At 35.3% G+C, this 15408-nt stretch overlaps 1 protein-coding gene across 1 annotated transcript; it reads right to left on the bottom strand.

The window, feature by feature from the left end:
• Nucleotides 1-6479: 6479 nt before the first annotated feature.
• Nucleotides 6480-7874, bottom strand: LOC149160622 (putative WD repeat-containing protein C2A9.03). The gene has a single exon (XM_089434660.1). The coding sequence runs from the start codon at nt 7872-7874 to the stop codon at nt 6480-6482; it is 1395 nt and encodes a 464-aa protein (XP_089290786.1).
• Between the last annotated feature and the right edge of the window lie 7534 nt (nt 7875-15408).

Raw genomic sequence — 15408 nt, 5'->3', positions numbered from 1 at the left:
AACTGGTGTTTAAGGCAAAGGAAATTATTTGGGTCCATCACTAGAAGCAAATTCACAATTTCTGTGAGCATGTTCCACATCCTTTCAACCATCCAACAGTCTGTGGATGCTCCTACGAAATCCCCAAAGTCTATTCTTTCATATACTCTCTGCAACAATTCTTGGCCTACAAATACCCAAGCCTCAAAGATCTGGAGGACATTGCAAAGTTTGGCATCTTCTGGATTATGGAACTGTTTATGTTGTTTTAAAGAGTGCAAATTTCTTGGCTTGCAGATTCTATCATATTCAAGAAGAGGCTTACCTGACATATTTGGTTCCCCTAGACCTAAAGTGAAGGGATTCCTCTACATATGGCCTTCAATGGCAAGCCATATTCTAGAAACCATAGCTTCAGCGCTTTTCCATGTACCCAAACGAGGAAGTAAGCTCTCTTCACTTGTTCTGCTAACCACAGGTAAAGCACCAGGCTCTGCCATACCTCATGGAAAACTTTCCTAGCAAGAACATCACTACTTACTGACAACTAGAGAGTGGGAACCTGCTTGTCATTTTCACAAATCATTGAAATCAACTCAATCTGGGAACTAATTAAGGATTCAAGCCTTCTCTTCCATTCCTATTTGTCAATGTAAGTCCTTGTGTCACAGAGGACAGACGGAACAAACCGAAAAGTAATCTCCAATGACTGTAAGGCAGCCTTTACCAACCCCTCTCTAGACCAACCAGGCCGTTCCTTGAATTTCCACATGCCACTTAGGTCGACGAGATGCACATACTGCTCGTAACCCGCACACTCCATGGGGGAGGGCTCTATGGACTCTTCAACAAAGGAAAAATAGGATGCCATTTATTTACAGGACATATTTTTTCCCTGCAAACATAACCAGGAGAGTAAAGACAGTAATGCTCTCCATATACCATAATCTAAAAAGAACAACATAATAATAGAATAAACACTAAAATCCTTTTTAAACACTAAAATTTTGAAAACTGGAATAGAATAAAATGTTTTTAAATCCTTGATATATTTAAAAAGTTATATATAATATGTTACTGGACATAAAACATATCTATTTGTTGCAACTCAACTTTTTATCTAGATGATAAAAACTTAACACACTCTTTTTATAAAAAGGTATGTTTAACACAAAATATTTTCCAATACCACTGTTGCATTTATGAAGTTGCATCCACAAATCTAGTTTCAGTTTACCAAACAATCAGATGAGCTACGTGAGTATATTCGTTGAAAGAACAGAGTTAGCAAAATAGGTGAATTCAGTAATATTCAAGCCTCTCTGTTATCTTCCCTATCTACAGTCCAGTAAGCTTAATCTATCTCAAACTGTGTTCGACAAACAATGCAATATAACTGTTTAATATTTTGATTTAATTGTAATAATCTAATTTATTATATAAATTGAGTTTTTAAAAGTATAAATAAATTTCGCGCATCTAGAAATTTACATTCATAAACTATAACTATTAAATTCAAATTCAGATTTGATTACTAAAAAATTAGACTATCTAAAACCCAATAACAAAAACAATTGAAAGTGTACATCTTATATATATTCAAATATATAAAAAATAAATAAAATTAACATCGTTTTAAATTAATGAACTATATTCACACAGTTTGAAAAACACAATTTGTCTGACTCCAAAGAAGACATGATAGAGATGCCTAATTATAATGTTCCTATCATTGCCGGAAAACAAGGCATTTTTTATGAAGTTAAAATAGAAAATTCCCTGTAATTTTCATTGGAAATTGAGAATATTTCGATGATACATAATTTGAAAACTATTATTAAAGTGGCAATTTGGTAAACATAAACAAATTGCTATTTATTTGTTGATAAACAAATAAAACAAAAAATATTTAAAATAAAATAAAAAATTGTAATTACTTCGTTTAAGGACAACTTGATCTACTTCAGATTCCATTTGAAGCTATAACTACAGCTAAAAAGATTGGCAATAGCTTACCAACCAAATAACTTGTGCGTTAATCATTGACTGAAATGATTTGTTTTTTAAGTTCTAGGCATGTCTGCATCGAGAAGTGATATAATAACAAAATAAGGACAACCTCCAAAATGTTTGGTAATGCTCTACAAATCATAAAAAATGAAAAATAACTTGTGGTTTAATCATTTACTGCATTCTTTTGTTTTTTAAGTTCTACACGTCTTCATCCAGTAGTGATATACAACTCAGAGTATTAAAATTATACAACAATTTCAAGAAGATTTTGTTTACAGACTTTCCCTATAACCTCCAGACATGAAACAATTTAATTAGTCAAAAAACAGCTCATGAATCTATGATGATAGGCCATGAATCAATGGCAGTGAAAAAGGGGTGGTTTGCCTTTGGCAGAAGATGATATAAAGTGCAAAAAGCACAGATTTGGGTGTGAAGGAACTTGGCAGTCTGACTGAGTGGGTGCAAACCATTTAGGTGAGGATCTATTTTTGTATTTGTTATAAGAAATTACAATTAGAAAATACAAGACAGAGCTCGAAGACCTTGACACCAATTCAAGCCACTTTTGCTTGTCGTAAAGCAGTGGAATCCCTGGATCTCCCATCATTCCAGGTTAATGAAGATTCAAATTTGTTGACCCACACGTGTAAGGTTAAAAATTCTAGTTTCAGTCGATGTTTACTTTTCAGATTCTGGATTTGCTCTGGACTAAGAAAGCTCAAAAATCAAAGTGATTAGAATGCTTTGAAACTAGGGCCAAACCATAGATCTCGTTGTCCTAATCGCGGCAGTGTGAATGGTTTGTCAATCCGAGTCCATATGCGAAAGTTAGAAGTAGTCAAAGTTGGGTTGACTTTTTTATGACTCAGCAGGCTTAAGGAGGCCATAATTTGGACTTTTTCTGGCCACCGGATTCCATCCAACCTGGGCTAGATTTTGGGAAAACTGTGTGGTCTATAGAATCACTATTACAACTAAAATTCAAATTTCTTAAAAATGGCATTTATTTGTTATTAAAAACAAAAATAATAATAAAAAAAGGTGTGGGGGCACCCAACCCCGCCACCCGCAACTCACCGTACATAACCATAACAAGACACGGCAGAGATGCCTAATTATAGTGTTCCTATCATTGCCGGAAAACAAGGAATTTTTTATGAAGTTAAAATAGAACATTCCCTCAATTTTCATTGAAAATTGAGAATATTTCGATGATACATAATTTGAAAACTATTATTATAGTGGCAATTTGGTAAACATAAACAAATTGCTATTTATTTGTTGATAAACAAATAATTTAAAATAAAATAAAAAATTGCAATTACTTCGTTTAAGGACAACTTGATCTACTTCAAATTTCATTTGAAGCTATAACTACGCTAAAAAGATTGGCAATAGCTTACCAACCAAATAACTTGTGCATTAATCATTGACTGAAATGATTTGTTTTTTAAGTTCTAGGCATGGCTGCATCCAGAAGTGATATAATCACAAAATAAGGACAACCTCCAAAATGTTTGGTAATGCTCTGCAAATCATAAAAAATGCAAAATGACTTGTGGATTAATCATTTACTGAATTCTTTTGTTTTTTAAGTTCTACACGTCTTCATCTAGTAGTGATATACAACTCAGAGTATTAAAATTATGCAACAATTTCAACAAGATTTTGTTTACAGACTTTGCCTATAACCTCGAGACATGAAACAATTTAATTAGTCAAAAAACAGCTCATGAATCTATGATGATAGGCCATGAATCAATGGCAGTGAAAAAGGGGCGGTTTGCCTTTGGCAGAAGATTTGGGTGTGAAGGAACTTGGCAGTCTAAATGAGTGGGTGCAAACCATTTAGGTGAGGATCTATTTTTGTATTTGTTATAAGAAATTACAATTACAAAATACAAGACAGAGCTCGAAGACCTTGACACCAATTCAAGCCACTTTTGCTTGTCGTAAAGCAATGGAATCCCTGATCTCCCATCATTCCAGGTTAATGAAGATTCAATTTCGTTGACCCACACGTGTAAGGTTAAAAATTCTAGTTTCAGTCGTTGTTTATTTTTGAGATTCTGGATTTGTGTTTATATTCTGGACTAATTATTATCTGCTTTTCTTGGTTGTTAAGCCACGTGAACAGGATTAGGGGATCACCAACGTCTGTTCGCCACAGCTCGAAGCGCTGCAGGGGATCACCAACGTCTGTTCGTCGGAGCTTTGTCGTGTTCCACAGGATGTATGGCATTCAGGCGACCGAATGTATTTTCTTAACATTGGCTAGGCATTTTATACTGACTAATCTTCTAATCTGGGTATTTTTAATATATTTCACTACATGTTAAATGATGCTTATAATATGCTTAACTACATAGTAGTATTGCTAAGATTTTACGCTCCGGCGAGATTTATTCAAATCGCTGAGAACATTATTGGATCGTCGAATTTCACTTGGTTATAAATGAAGGCGTGCCGTATTTGAATAGGTTGATATAAGACTAATAAGAAACTTGAATCAGATTATATATGCGCTCAGTTCCATCAGTTCTAGGAGGATTCCTTTTAAATGGAGTTAATAAGCGTAGTGCAAATTTTTCAATTTCATTGGGGTAAATTGAAGCAAAGAGGAGTTGATTGCGGATTATGACAAAGAGGTTCTATTAGGGTTATTCCTGCAAGTGTATTATGTTGGTAGGCTTGAAAAAGAGTCCCCTCTGAGCAACGAGGAAATTGATACCAAACTGAGGGAATTAATTCATTCCAGCATAGGTGGTGCTCCACCACAAGCAGTGAAAGATATGAGTGTTTAAGGAGGGTCGTTATCGCGGGCATATACCAGCGCTCAAACCTATGAGTAAGGAAAGGCAGCCTTTCATTGTATCTAATACGGAGATTGTTCTCGTCCAGAAGGTTCATGTCCCTTACACGGCGGGTTTCTTGGTTGTTAACCGGATTATGACAAAGAGGTTCTATCAGGATAAGCTCAGAACCTCTTTAAGGGTTGGCCATATACCAGCGCTCAAACCTATGAGTAAGGAAAGGCAGCCTTTCATTGTATCTAATACGGAGATTGTTCTCGTCCAGAAGGTTCATGTCCCTTACACGGCGGGTTTCATGGTTGTTAACCGGATTATGACAAAGAGGTTCTATCAGGATAAGCTCAGAACCTCTTTAAGGGTTGGCCATAGGCTCAGAATAGTAATAGCCGAAGGGGGGTGGGTACAGGATTATGATATAAATTTCATGGTCTTTAATCCCTAATTCAAAGCACAATTTGGCGCAAGGGTAGAGCTTTACCAGTTTCGAAGCACTGCAGGGGATCACCAACGTCTCTTTGCGGGAGCTCGAAGGGCTGCAGGGGATCACCAACGTCTGTTCGCCAGAGCGTTCGAAGGCTGTTCGAAGGTTGCACTCTTTGAATTGCCGGGATTAGTCTAGATAACGATAACATGTTGAGGATGGTTGGTGTATTGAGGGTGGTTGGTGCAGAGTTTATGAGCCTCGAAGCGTGGGTTGGTAAACCCCATTAAGACACCAAAGTGGAGGCAGGCAGGAACACGGCATCGTCGGAGCAGGGGTATTCACCGGAAGATAAGAGATGGATGCATGATCAATGCTCGCGGTGATGACAAGCTCCTGTCAGGTGGATGCATGATGGGCGCTCCCGGTGACTGAGTAGGGTGACGGGGTAAGGACATAGCATTAATGATGCTATAGGGTCTGAAATAGGAAGTGCCGAGATGTATGTGTCAAAATAAATTAACAAAGTTGAGAATCGTTGATTTAGGTTTAAGGAGTCTATTTTTAAGCAAATACATAATTATTACGTAGTTAAGGAGTCTATTTTTAGGCAAATACATAATTATAACTTACGTAGTTCGATGAGCCCCAGCACATCACATATAAAAGAAAAATTAAATCAATTAATGGACTAGAATCAGTAAACCAACGATATATAATTTAAGAAAGGAAAAGTTTTTCGTCTCCTAGCACGCTCCTCCGAAAACACGAAATAGAATTGAGAACTGCGTAGGAAGGAACAGCTTGAACTTTTTTGAGTTTCATCTTCAAATCAAAATGTGATATGTAATTTGATGAATTTGGAAAATAAGAGTACTCTATAGACATGGCAAAGGAAAAAGTCACCCTAATAACTGCGCCTATATATTAATTGTACAAGAAAAATTCACATGATCTAACACATTGTTTTATATTCAAGCAATCTACCTATCTTTTCTTCTTTGGCACCCATCAAAAAAATAATTAAGTATCTCCAATAAATTGAAATTCCAATAACTTCCTTAACGCCTCCACTCTTGAGAGCCTACATAAATGAAATTCATTCGTTTCACCCGATAACAGCTTGCACCTTTGAGGTTCAAAATGTGACATGTAATTTGAAAATTTTGGAAACTTGGGAAACTAAAAGCTCTCACCAGCCATGGCAGAGGAAAACCCTATCCCTATAACTATTAACCTAACCAGACATTTCACATTAGGCAATCAAGATAAAAAGACTGTTGCCTTCTTTTATATTCAAGCAGGCTACTCAACCTTCCATATTGGATACCGATAAAAAGTGATTCGCTGTCTGGACTGAATGAAATTCCGGTTATCTCCCCAAAGAAATCAATTTCCTGCCTCTTGTTAGACATGTGCTTCGACGTATCAAATATATGGACAAAATCAGCTTGCTCGGCCATAGCCATAAACTGTCCATCTGAGGAGAACCTGATAGATCTTATGGCAGCCATGTTGCCCTTCAGAACTTCAAGAGAGGTTGAGGTGTTTCGAACATCCCACAGCCTGCATGTTGCGTCTTGGTTCCCGGTAGCAAATACTGTACCATCTGGATGCCAAGCAGAGGAAAAGGAGTAATCCAAATGACCTTGAAGAGTTGCAACTACCTTTCCTGTTTGGCAGTCTGAAAGAAATCCCTCAACATTGTCCCCAACGGCAACAAACAACTTGTTATCGGGACTTACAGAGGCACGATTAACAGCCCAGGGAAAGGAGAAGTGCTGAATGCGTGCAAATCCATCACTTGGATCAAATACTCGCACACAACAATCATTACTTGCAGTCATTACACGAGTTGCACCACCAAGACTCTGATAGATCTCTATTGAAGTCATATTGGCATTTTCACCATCTTCAATTTCAGTTATCTTCGAACAATAACTGACATCTTCTCTATCCAAATATTTACAGATAAACTCTCCCCCACACCCGCCAACCACAAGTAAATTATCCTTGACAGCCATGCATGTTATCGGGTCTTGTCTGAAATCAGCCAGGGCAGCCCCTAAATGGGTTCCCGGTGCAATGACTGGACCAATCACATTAACTAATTTACGACTTAGCGCAGACCAGTGAACAATAGAATTAGCCGATGAAAGATATACATCGTGCTTTGATGTTGCCCACACCAATTCCCTTAGTTGAAAGTCTCCATACGTAGGTTTCACTAACTTCATATTGCTCTGAAATTCGTAGAAATTCCCCCCATTCTCGATATTTGCACAAATCTCACGTAGTTGATCCATGCGAAGTTGAGATTGAGGAACATCCCTCGGACTTTCATACGCTGTCATCCTATATTCTCTGTATTTCTGCCTTGTAAAGTTTCTCCTCTGCCATTCAATTCCTTGAATATCTTTTCCTCTTCTGACTTCTGCAGCAGAAGTGTCATCATCTTCCTCGACATCATCATCATCATCAGAAGCATCCATTACAATATCATATTCAACATCATCATCAGAAGCATCCATTACAATATCATATTCAACATCATCATCAGAAGCATCCATTACAATATCATATTCAACTTCTGTATCTTCATCAGAAATAATCATTTCAGGCTCATACTCATCTGGCTGCGCCATATCTCAGTACACTTTTCAAAACACGGCTGAGTATGGTATCCTTCTCCAGGAGACGGTGCCTTTACCTACTAAACTATAACGCTCAGTAGCCAAAGAATCACTTTGTTAATTGATTGGATCATGAACGAAGAACCCAGATTGATTTGATCATGAGCGAGGAACCCATTATCATTAATAGGAATGAAATATAGACACTTTGCAGTGTAGGTTTTGGGTCGGCCGCCGACATAACTCGGGCGTTTATGATAAATTGGCTAAAGAAAACAAAAGAAAATTTTGATTTAAAAAATTTACACATTTTCATTTTGGTTATCGAATTTCATGAACTCTTAACTTCGTACTTTCAAAATAATGTAATTGACGACTTGCCAATGTTATTTTTATTATCTAAAATGGTACGTTTATTTAAATGAATATTTTAAATATGATTAAAAATGTGAGAGGATTTCATTTAACTTTCGGAAGTAATGTAATTGACTTTTAATTTTATTTCACTTCAAAATTTAATTAAATAAATACCGATAAAAATTGAATAAAATTTAAAAAAGAATTTTTGCTTATTTTTAGTTCTATTTATGTTTATTACTTTGTAATTATGGGATTTTTTTATGGAAAATTATTGACTTAATTTTTTTGGTATGAGCTTTGTTTTTAGAATTCAAGCATACAATATAACACCCATTTACTATCCAAAAGTTAAATATATATATATCTGTGTATATGTCAGATATTACTTAGCCAATATGTAATTTTTTTTTTATATAGTTATCATTTAATCTTGGTTAGACATACATGAGATTCAAGATGGATCAATAACTATAGTTACTACTTGAATCATTATCTAACTTCTAGAATCAACACTTTTATGATTTTTTTTCTTTTCAAACCATTGGTCCACACTTTATGTATGCCCTATAGTTCAAGTGTTTATTAAGGTTTTCGCTCCATGGTACAAATTGAAAGGATAATTCTATTTAACCCTTACCTTTCTTTAGGTATTCCTTTACCAACATGTGGTGGGGTCTCTCATTTCCACATAATGGAGTTTTATTGGTTTATTCCTCATATGCTTTTTTTATAATCTCATTATCTTTCCTTTATACTACTAACCCTTATCCTAACACTAGCAATTTCTCCACTTTCCAAGACATCTTCTCGAGTGCCAACTCTGATATTCTTGTTAGGGTTTTGGGTTTCTTCAAGGGTTTATGTTACTAGTATTTTGCATATAATTCACAACGTCGTTTCATCATTAAAATCACGAAGTTCCCATTTTCTCTCATATTTGAATTGTAGGTGAGAGGTTTTATCTCGGTTCCAATTTCTCTTATTTACAGTTAGGTTATTCTTCAAGTTACGACAACTAATAATTCTAGAAATATTTCCTTTGCTCGAGGTTATTGGGTTTCTACCTCTTTTCTGTTCAAAAGGTTCACATCATTAGATTTTCGTCCAAGGTTCAGATATGAACTTGTGGAGTTAGTTATTGATAAATTCCATTTTAAATATAAACTATGACATTTTCCCCTTGACGGGCCATGTATAAATTATTATCTTCTTTTGAAAACACTGAGAACCCTCTAAGAATCAAAGTTAAGTTCTATGTTTTACTTGAAATATATGGGTAGGGTAATTATAATTTTTCACGAAAGTTCGAGTTGTTTTCATTGCATGTCAATATTTATTTTAGAGACCACAACTTCAACCCTCAACTATTTTACAATTTTCCATTCTTCTGCAAATAACAATTATACTCTAGCGTGTCTTCCTTAGCTTGCATGGCTATATATACTCGTTCAATGTTAATACATTATTTTGGTGAATGGAAAAGTATCCATTTTCTTCATAATGATTAGTTATTGACACAATGAATGGTTGTTGATGCCATGTCTCTATGAACTCAATCCTAATGACAATTTTACTTTTTTTTCTATAGATATACGAATGTGTTTTTTTCACATTACGGTCTTACGTTTTTTATCTAACTGGAGCACCATTATCTTTTTGGCTCTAACCTTATGTTCATATGGTCACATGTTAGGAAACATGATATAGTATTCTTGTAATGCTTATGTTAATCACATCGCTATGGTATAATGCATATTTGATTAGAGATGATGTGCTTGGGGGTCACTCTACTGAGAACGTATCAATACTAATATTCTTGACCCCTTTAACCAACTCTGGGCACCCAAACCATAATAATTATGATGATACGATCTCTGTGCATGTATTTTATTTCCAATTGTCGCACTCCACCTTGGGTTTTGAGAGGTCCACTCTGCACTTGCCACATATGTAGGTTTCACATGAATGTAGGTGCTCAGTGACCACCTCTTCCATTTCTGCCAAAGTTCTAGAGGATCAAGGGTCACAATTTGCTTCTCAAACCCTAACCTCTCAAATCCATGTGTGGTTTATCATTCTATGATTTTCTCACTACCTTTCTTGTTGTGTGGCTCTGCAACCTCCGTCTGGAACCATCTGACTGTGCTTGGCTCCTAGATAAATTATGGCCAGTTGAAGGTTTTTGTAATTTTGATTATCTATGGTGACTTGCATGTCTTCCTTGTCACATAGGTGATTTGTTTAATATTCCATCTCTTAGTTCCATTCATGCTTGAGGGATTGCTTTATTTACAGGATTCTCCATTCAGTTCTCCGTCAATGTTTTTGAGGCCACACTCCTGAGGGTGTTGTCTTTCCTCAACTTGGAACATACCTATAGGTATATGATTTCCATGGCTTCACCCTTCCCTTGTGAGATATATTTTTTTCCTACTACATGCACCTCATTATTCTAGTGATTTTAGAATTAATAAATGGATTGTTGAATTGTGGCTAGGGTTTTGCAAAAGGATCAATGCTTTGTCACTGGCTCATAACAAGAACCCTTAAAACGTTATTCCACATGGTAATGTGGATGAGGATTTGTATTACATTTCAAGTTCCTCTGTTTCTCACCCTAATGTATTTTTCTGTATTCAAAATACAACCCTTGTTGTTTCTTTTTATTGAGCTGTAGGTTTCGTGGGTATGAACCATTACACTTTTTGGTTTCTAGTCCTAACCAGGTCAACACACTACCTTCTCTTCTACTATATTAGTCAAAATAGTGAAAATGATGCTTCTAACTGGTTTAAATTTTATTTTATGCTCTTTCTCCTATTTTCTAGGTATTGAGTTGATCATGGTTTGCTTCTAGTTCTTTATAAGCATGACAAGACTCAAATCTTGTGTTTAAAGTTTCTCGATTCTTTTTAGTACAAGTTGGTAGAAAATTCCACTACTTGGGTTTCTAGATATGTTGATTTATTTGAAATTGGGGTTTTTAGTACTGCTTTCTTTTTGAGTAGTAAGAGTTTATGTCAATGGATGATAATTTGGCGGTTTACAGTAATCCCAACTTTACTTTTCTTCTTGAGGAAAACTCCTGGGTTGAGAAAAAATCCATCTCATAATTATCATCTTCAAATGTACAACCCTCGTTTTCTTTATAATGGGATTTTATTTGTAATGTTAGGGTGTTAATAGATTAACTCAAGAGGCCCTATTGGCGTATACCTCTGTCTTTTGGACATCTTCTTAACTCTACTATGACTGTATAATTTATGTGCTAATTTGCACTAGGTACCAATTATGAATACTATGCTTTGTATTTTCTTCTGATAAAAGTTAATATTGTTGTACAGTTGACAATCAAAGTTACGTTCTATGTTTTACAAGAAATATATGGGTAAGTTAATCATAAGTTTTCAAGAAAGTTCGAGTTGTTTTCATTGCATGTGAATATTTATTTTAGATACCACACCTTTAACCCTCAACTATTTTACGTTTTTCCATTCTTCTGCAAATAATAATTATACTCTAGCATGTCTTCCTTAGCTTGTATGGCTATATACTCGTTCAATGTTAGTATATTATTTTGGTGAATGGAAAACTATCGATTTTCTTCATAATGATTAGTTATTGACACAATGAATGGTTGTTGATGTCATGTCTCTATGAACTTAATCCTAATGACAATTTTTTTTTATTATTATTATATCTTTTATATAGATATAGGAATGTATTTTTTTCACATTACAGTCTTACCTTTTGTTATTTAAATGGAGCACCATTATCATTTTGGCTCTAACCTTATGTTCATATCTAAATGGTCACACGTTAGGAAACATGATATAGTATTCTTGTAATGCTTATGTTAATCATATCGCTATGGTATAATGCGTATTTGATTAGAGATGATGTGCTTGGGGGTCACTCCACCTAGAATGTATCAATACTAATATTCTTGACCCCTTTAACCAACTCTGGGCACCCAAACCATAATAATTATGATGTTACGATCTTTGTGTAGGTATTTTATTTCCAACTGTCACACTCCACCTTAGGTTTTTCAGAGGTCCACTCTGCATTTGCTACATATGTAAGTTTCACGTGAAGGTAGGTGCTTAGTGACCACCTCTTCCATGGCTGCCAAAAGTTCTAGAGGATCAAGAGTCGCGATTTGATCCTAAAACCCTAACCTCTCAAATCCATGTGTGGTTTATCAATCGATGATTTTCTCGCTACCTTTCTTGCTGGGTGGCTCTGCAACCTCCCTTTGGAACCATCTAACTGCACTTGGCTCCCAGATGGATTATGGTCAATTGAAGGTTTCTGTAATTTTGATTATCTATGGTGACTTAAATGTCTTCCTTGTCACACAGGTGATTTTTTTAATATTCCATCTCTTGGTTCCATTCATGCTCGAGGGATTCCTTTCTTTACAGGATTCTCCATTCTGTTCTCCGTCAATCATTTTGAGGTTGCACTCCTGAGGGTGTTGTCTTCCTCAGGCTCGAAACTTACCTATAGGTATATGATTTCCAGGGCTTCACCCTTCGCTTGTGAGATATATTTTTTTCCTACTACATGCACCTCATTATTCTAGTGATTTTAGAATTAATAAATGGATTGTTGAATTGTGGCTAGGGTTTTGCAAAAGGATTGATGCTTTATCGCTGGCTCATAATAATAACCCTTAAAATGTTATTCCACATGGTAATGTGGATGAGGTTTTGTATTACATTTCAAGTTCATCTGTTTCTCTCCCTAATGTATTTTTCTATATTAAAAATACAACCCTTGTTGTGTCTTTTTATTGAGCTACAAGTTTGGTGGGTGGGACCATTACACTTTTTGGTTTCTAGTCCTAACTAGGTCAACATATTACCTTCTCTTCTATTTTATTAGTCAAAATAGTGAATATGGTTCTTCTAACTGGTTTCGATATTATTTTATGCTCTTTCCTCTATTTTCCAAGTATTGAGTTGATCATGGTCTGCTTCCAGTTCTTTCTAAGCATGACAAGACTCAAAGCTTGTGTCTAAAGTTTCTCAATTCTTTTTGGTACAAGTTGATAGAAAATTCCATCGTTGGGGGTTCCAGATATGTTGATTTATTTGAAATTGGGGTCTTTAATACTGCTTTCATTCTGAGTAGTAAGAATTTATGTTAGTGAATGATAATTTAGTGGTTTACAATAACCCCAACTTTAATTTTCTTCTTGAGGAAAACTCCTGGGTTGAGAAAAAATCCATCTCATAATTATCCTCCTCAAATGTACAATCCTCATTTTCTTTATAATGGGAATATCTTTGTAATTTTATGGTGTTAACATATTAATTCAAGAGGCCCTAGTGCATGAAGCGTATACCTCTGTATTTTGGGCATATGCTTAACTCTACTATGATTGTATAATTTATGTGCTAATTTTCACTAGGTGCCAATTGTGAATACTATACTCTGTATTTTCTTCTCATAAAAGTCAATAGTATTGTACTATTGAGAATTGAAGTTACGTTCTATGTTTTACAAAAAATATATGGGTAGGTAATTATAATTTTTTAGGAAAGGTTAAGTTGTTTTCACTGCATGTGAATATTTATTTTAGAGACCACACCTTCAACCCTCAACTATTTTATAATTTGCCATTCTTTTCCAGATAATAATTATACTCTAGCATGTGCTCCATATATATATATATATATATATATATATATATATATATATATATATATTGGTTCAATGTTAATACATTATTTTGGTGAATGGAAAACTATCCATTTTCTTCATAATGATTAGTTATTCACACAATGAATGGTTGTGATGTCATGTCTCTACGAACTCAATCCTAATGACATTTTTTTCTATAGATATACGAATGTATTTTTTTCACATTACAGTCTTACCTTTTGTTATTGAAATGGAGCACCATTATCATTTTTGCTCCAACCTTATGTTCATATCTAAATGGTCAAACGTTAGTAAACATGATATAGTATTCTTGTAATGCTTATGTTAATCATATCGCTATTGTATAATGCGTATTTGATTTGAGATGATGTGCCTGGGGGTCACTCGACCTAAAATGTATCAACACTAATATTCTTGACCCCTTTAACCAACTCTGAGCACCCAAACCATAATAATTATGATGATACGATCTCTATGCATGTATTTTATTTCCAATTGTCACGCTCCACCTTGGGTTTTGAGAGGTCCACACTGCACTTGCCACATATGTAAGTTTCACGTGAATGTAAGTGCTCCGTGACCACCTCTTCCATGGCTACCAAAAGTTCTAGAGGATCAAGAGTCGTGATTTTCTCCTCAAACCGTAACCTCTCAAATCCATGGGTGGTTTATCAATTGATGATTTTCTCGCTACATTTCTTGCCAGGTGGCTCTGTAACCTCCTTCTGGAACTATCTGATTGCGCTTGGCTCCTACATGGATTATGGTCAGTTGAAGTTTCCTGTAATTTTGATTATCTGTGGTGACTTAAATGAATTCCTTGTCACACAGGTGATTTGTTTAATATTCCATCTCTCAGTTCCATTCCTGCTTGAGGGATTCCTTTCTTTACAGGATTCTCCATTCAGCTCTCCATGAATGTTTTTGAGACTGCACTCCTAAGGGTGTTGTCTTCCTCCAGCTTGGAACTTACCTATAGTTATGTGATTTCCAGGGCTTCACCTTTCCCTTGTGAGATATATTTTTTTCCTATTGCATGCACCTCATTATTCTAGTGATTTTAGAATTAATAAATGGATTGTTGAATTGTGGCTAGGGTTTTAAAAAAGGATCGATGCTTTGTTGCTGACTCATAATAAGAACCCTTAAAACATTATTCCAAATGGTAATGTGGATGAGGTTTTGTATTACATTTCAAGTTCCTCTGTTTCTCACCCTAATGTATTTCTTTTGTATTCAAAGTACAACCCTTGTTGTGTCTTTTTATTCAACTACAGGTTTGGTGGGTGTGAACCATTACACTTTTTGGTTTCTAGTCCTAACCAGGTCAACACATTACCTTCTCTTCTACTATATTAGTCAAAATAGTTAATATGGTCCTTCTAACTGGTTTAGATATTATTTTTGCTCTTTCCGCTATTTTCCAGGTATTGAGTTAATTATGGTCTGCATCTAGTTCTTTTCAAGCACGACAAAACTCAAAGCTTGTGTCTAAAGTTTCTGTATTCTTTTT

Source organism: Pinus tabuliformis, chromosome 5_2, assembly GCF_031772625.1.
Source record: "Pinus tabuliformis cultivar Carrire ecotype Pingquan chromosome 5_2, CPIR1, whole genome shotgun sequence".
In the NCBI taxonomy this organism is placed as follows: Eukaryota; Viridiplantae; Streptophyta; class Pinopsida; order Pinales; family Pinaceae; genus Pinus; species Pinus tabuliformis.
Note: the sequence above shows the minus strand (reverse complement) of the source record. Positions and strands in the feature narration are given on the sequence as shown.

Excerpts from the sequence above, each read along its gene's own strand:
- LOC149160622 (XM_089434660.1), bottom strand. The coding sequence starts at position 7,874 with ATGGCGCAGCCAGATGAGTATGAGCCTGAAATGATTATTTCTGATGAA.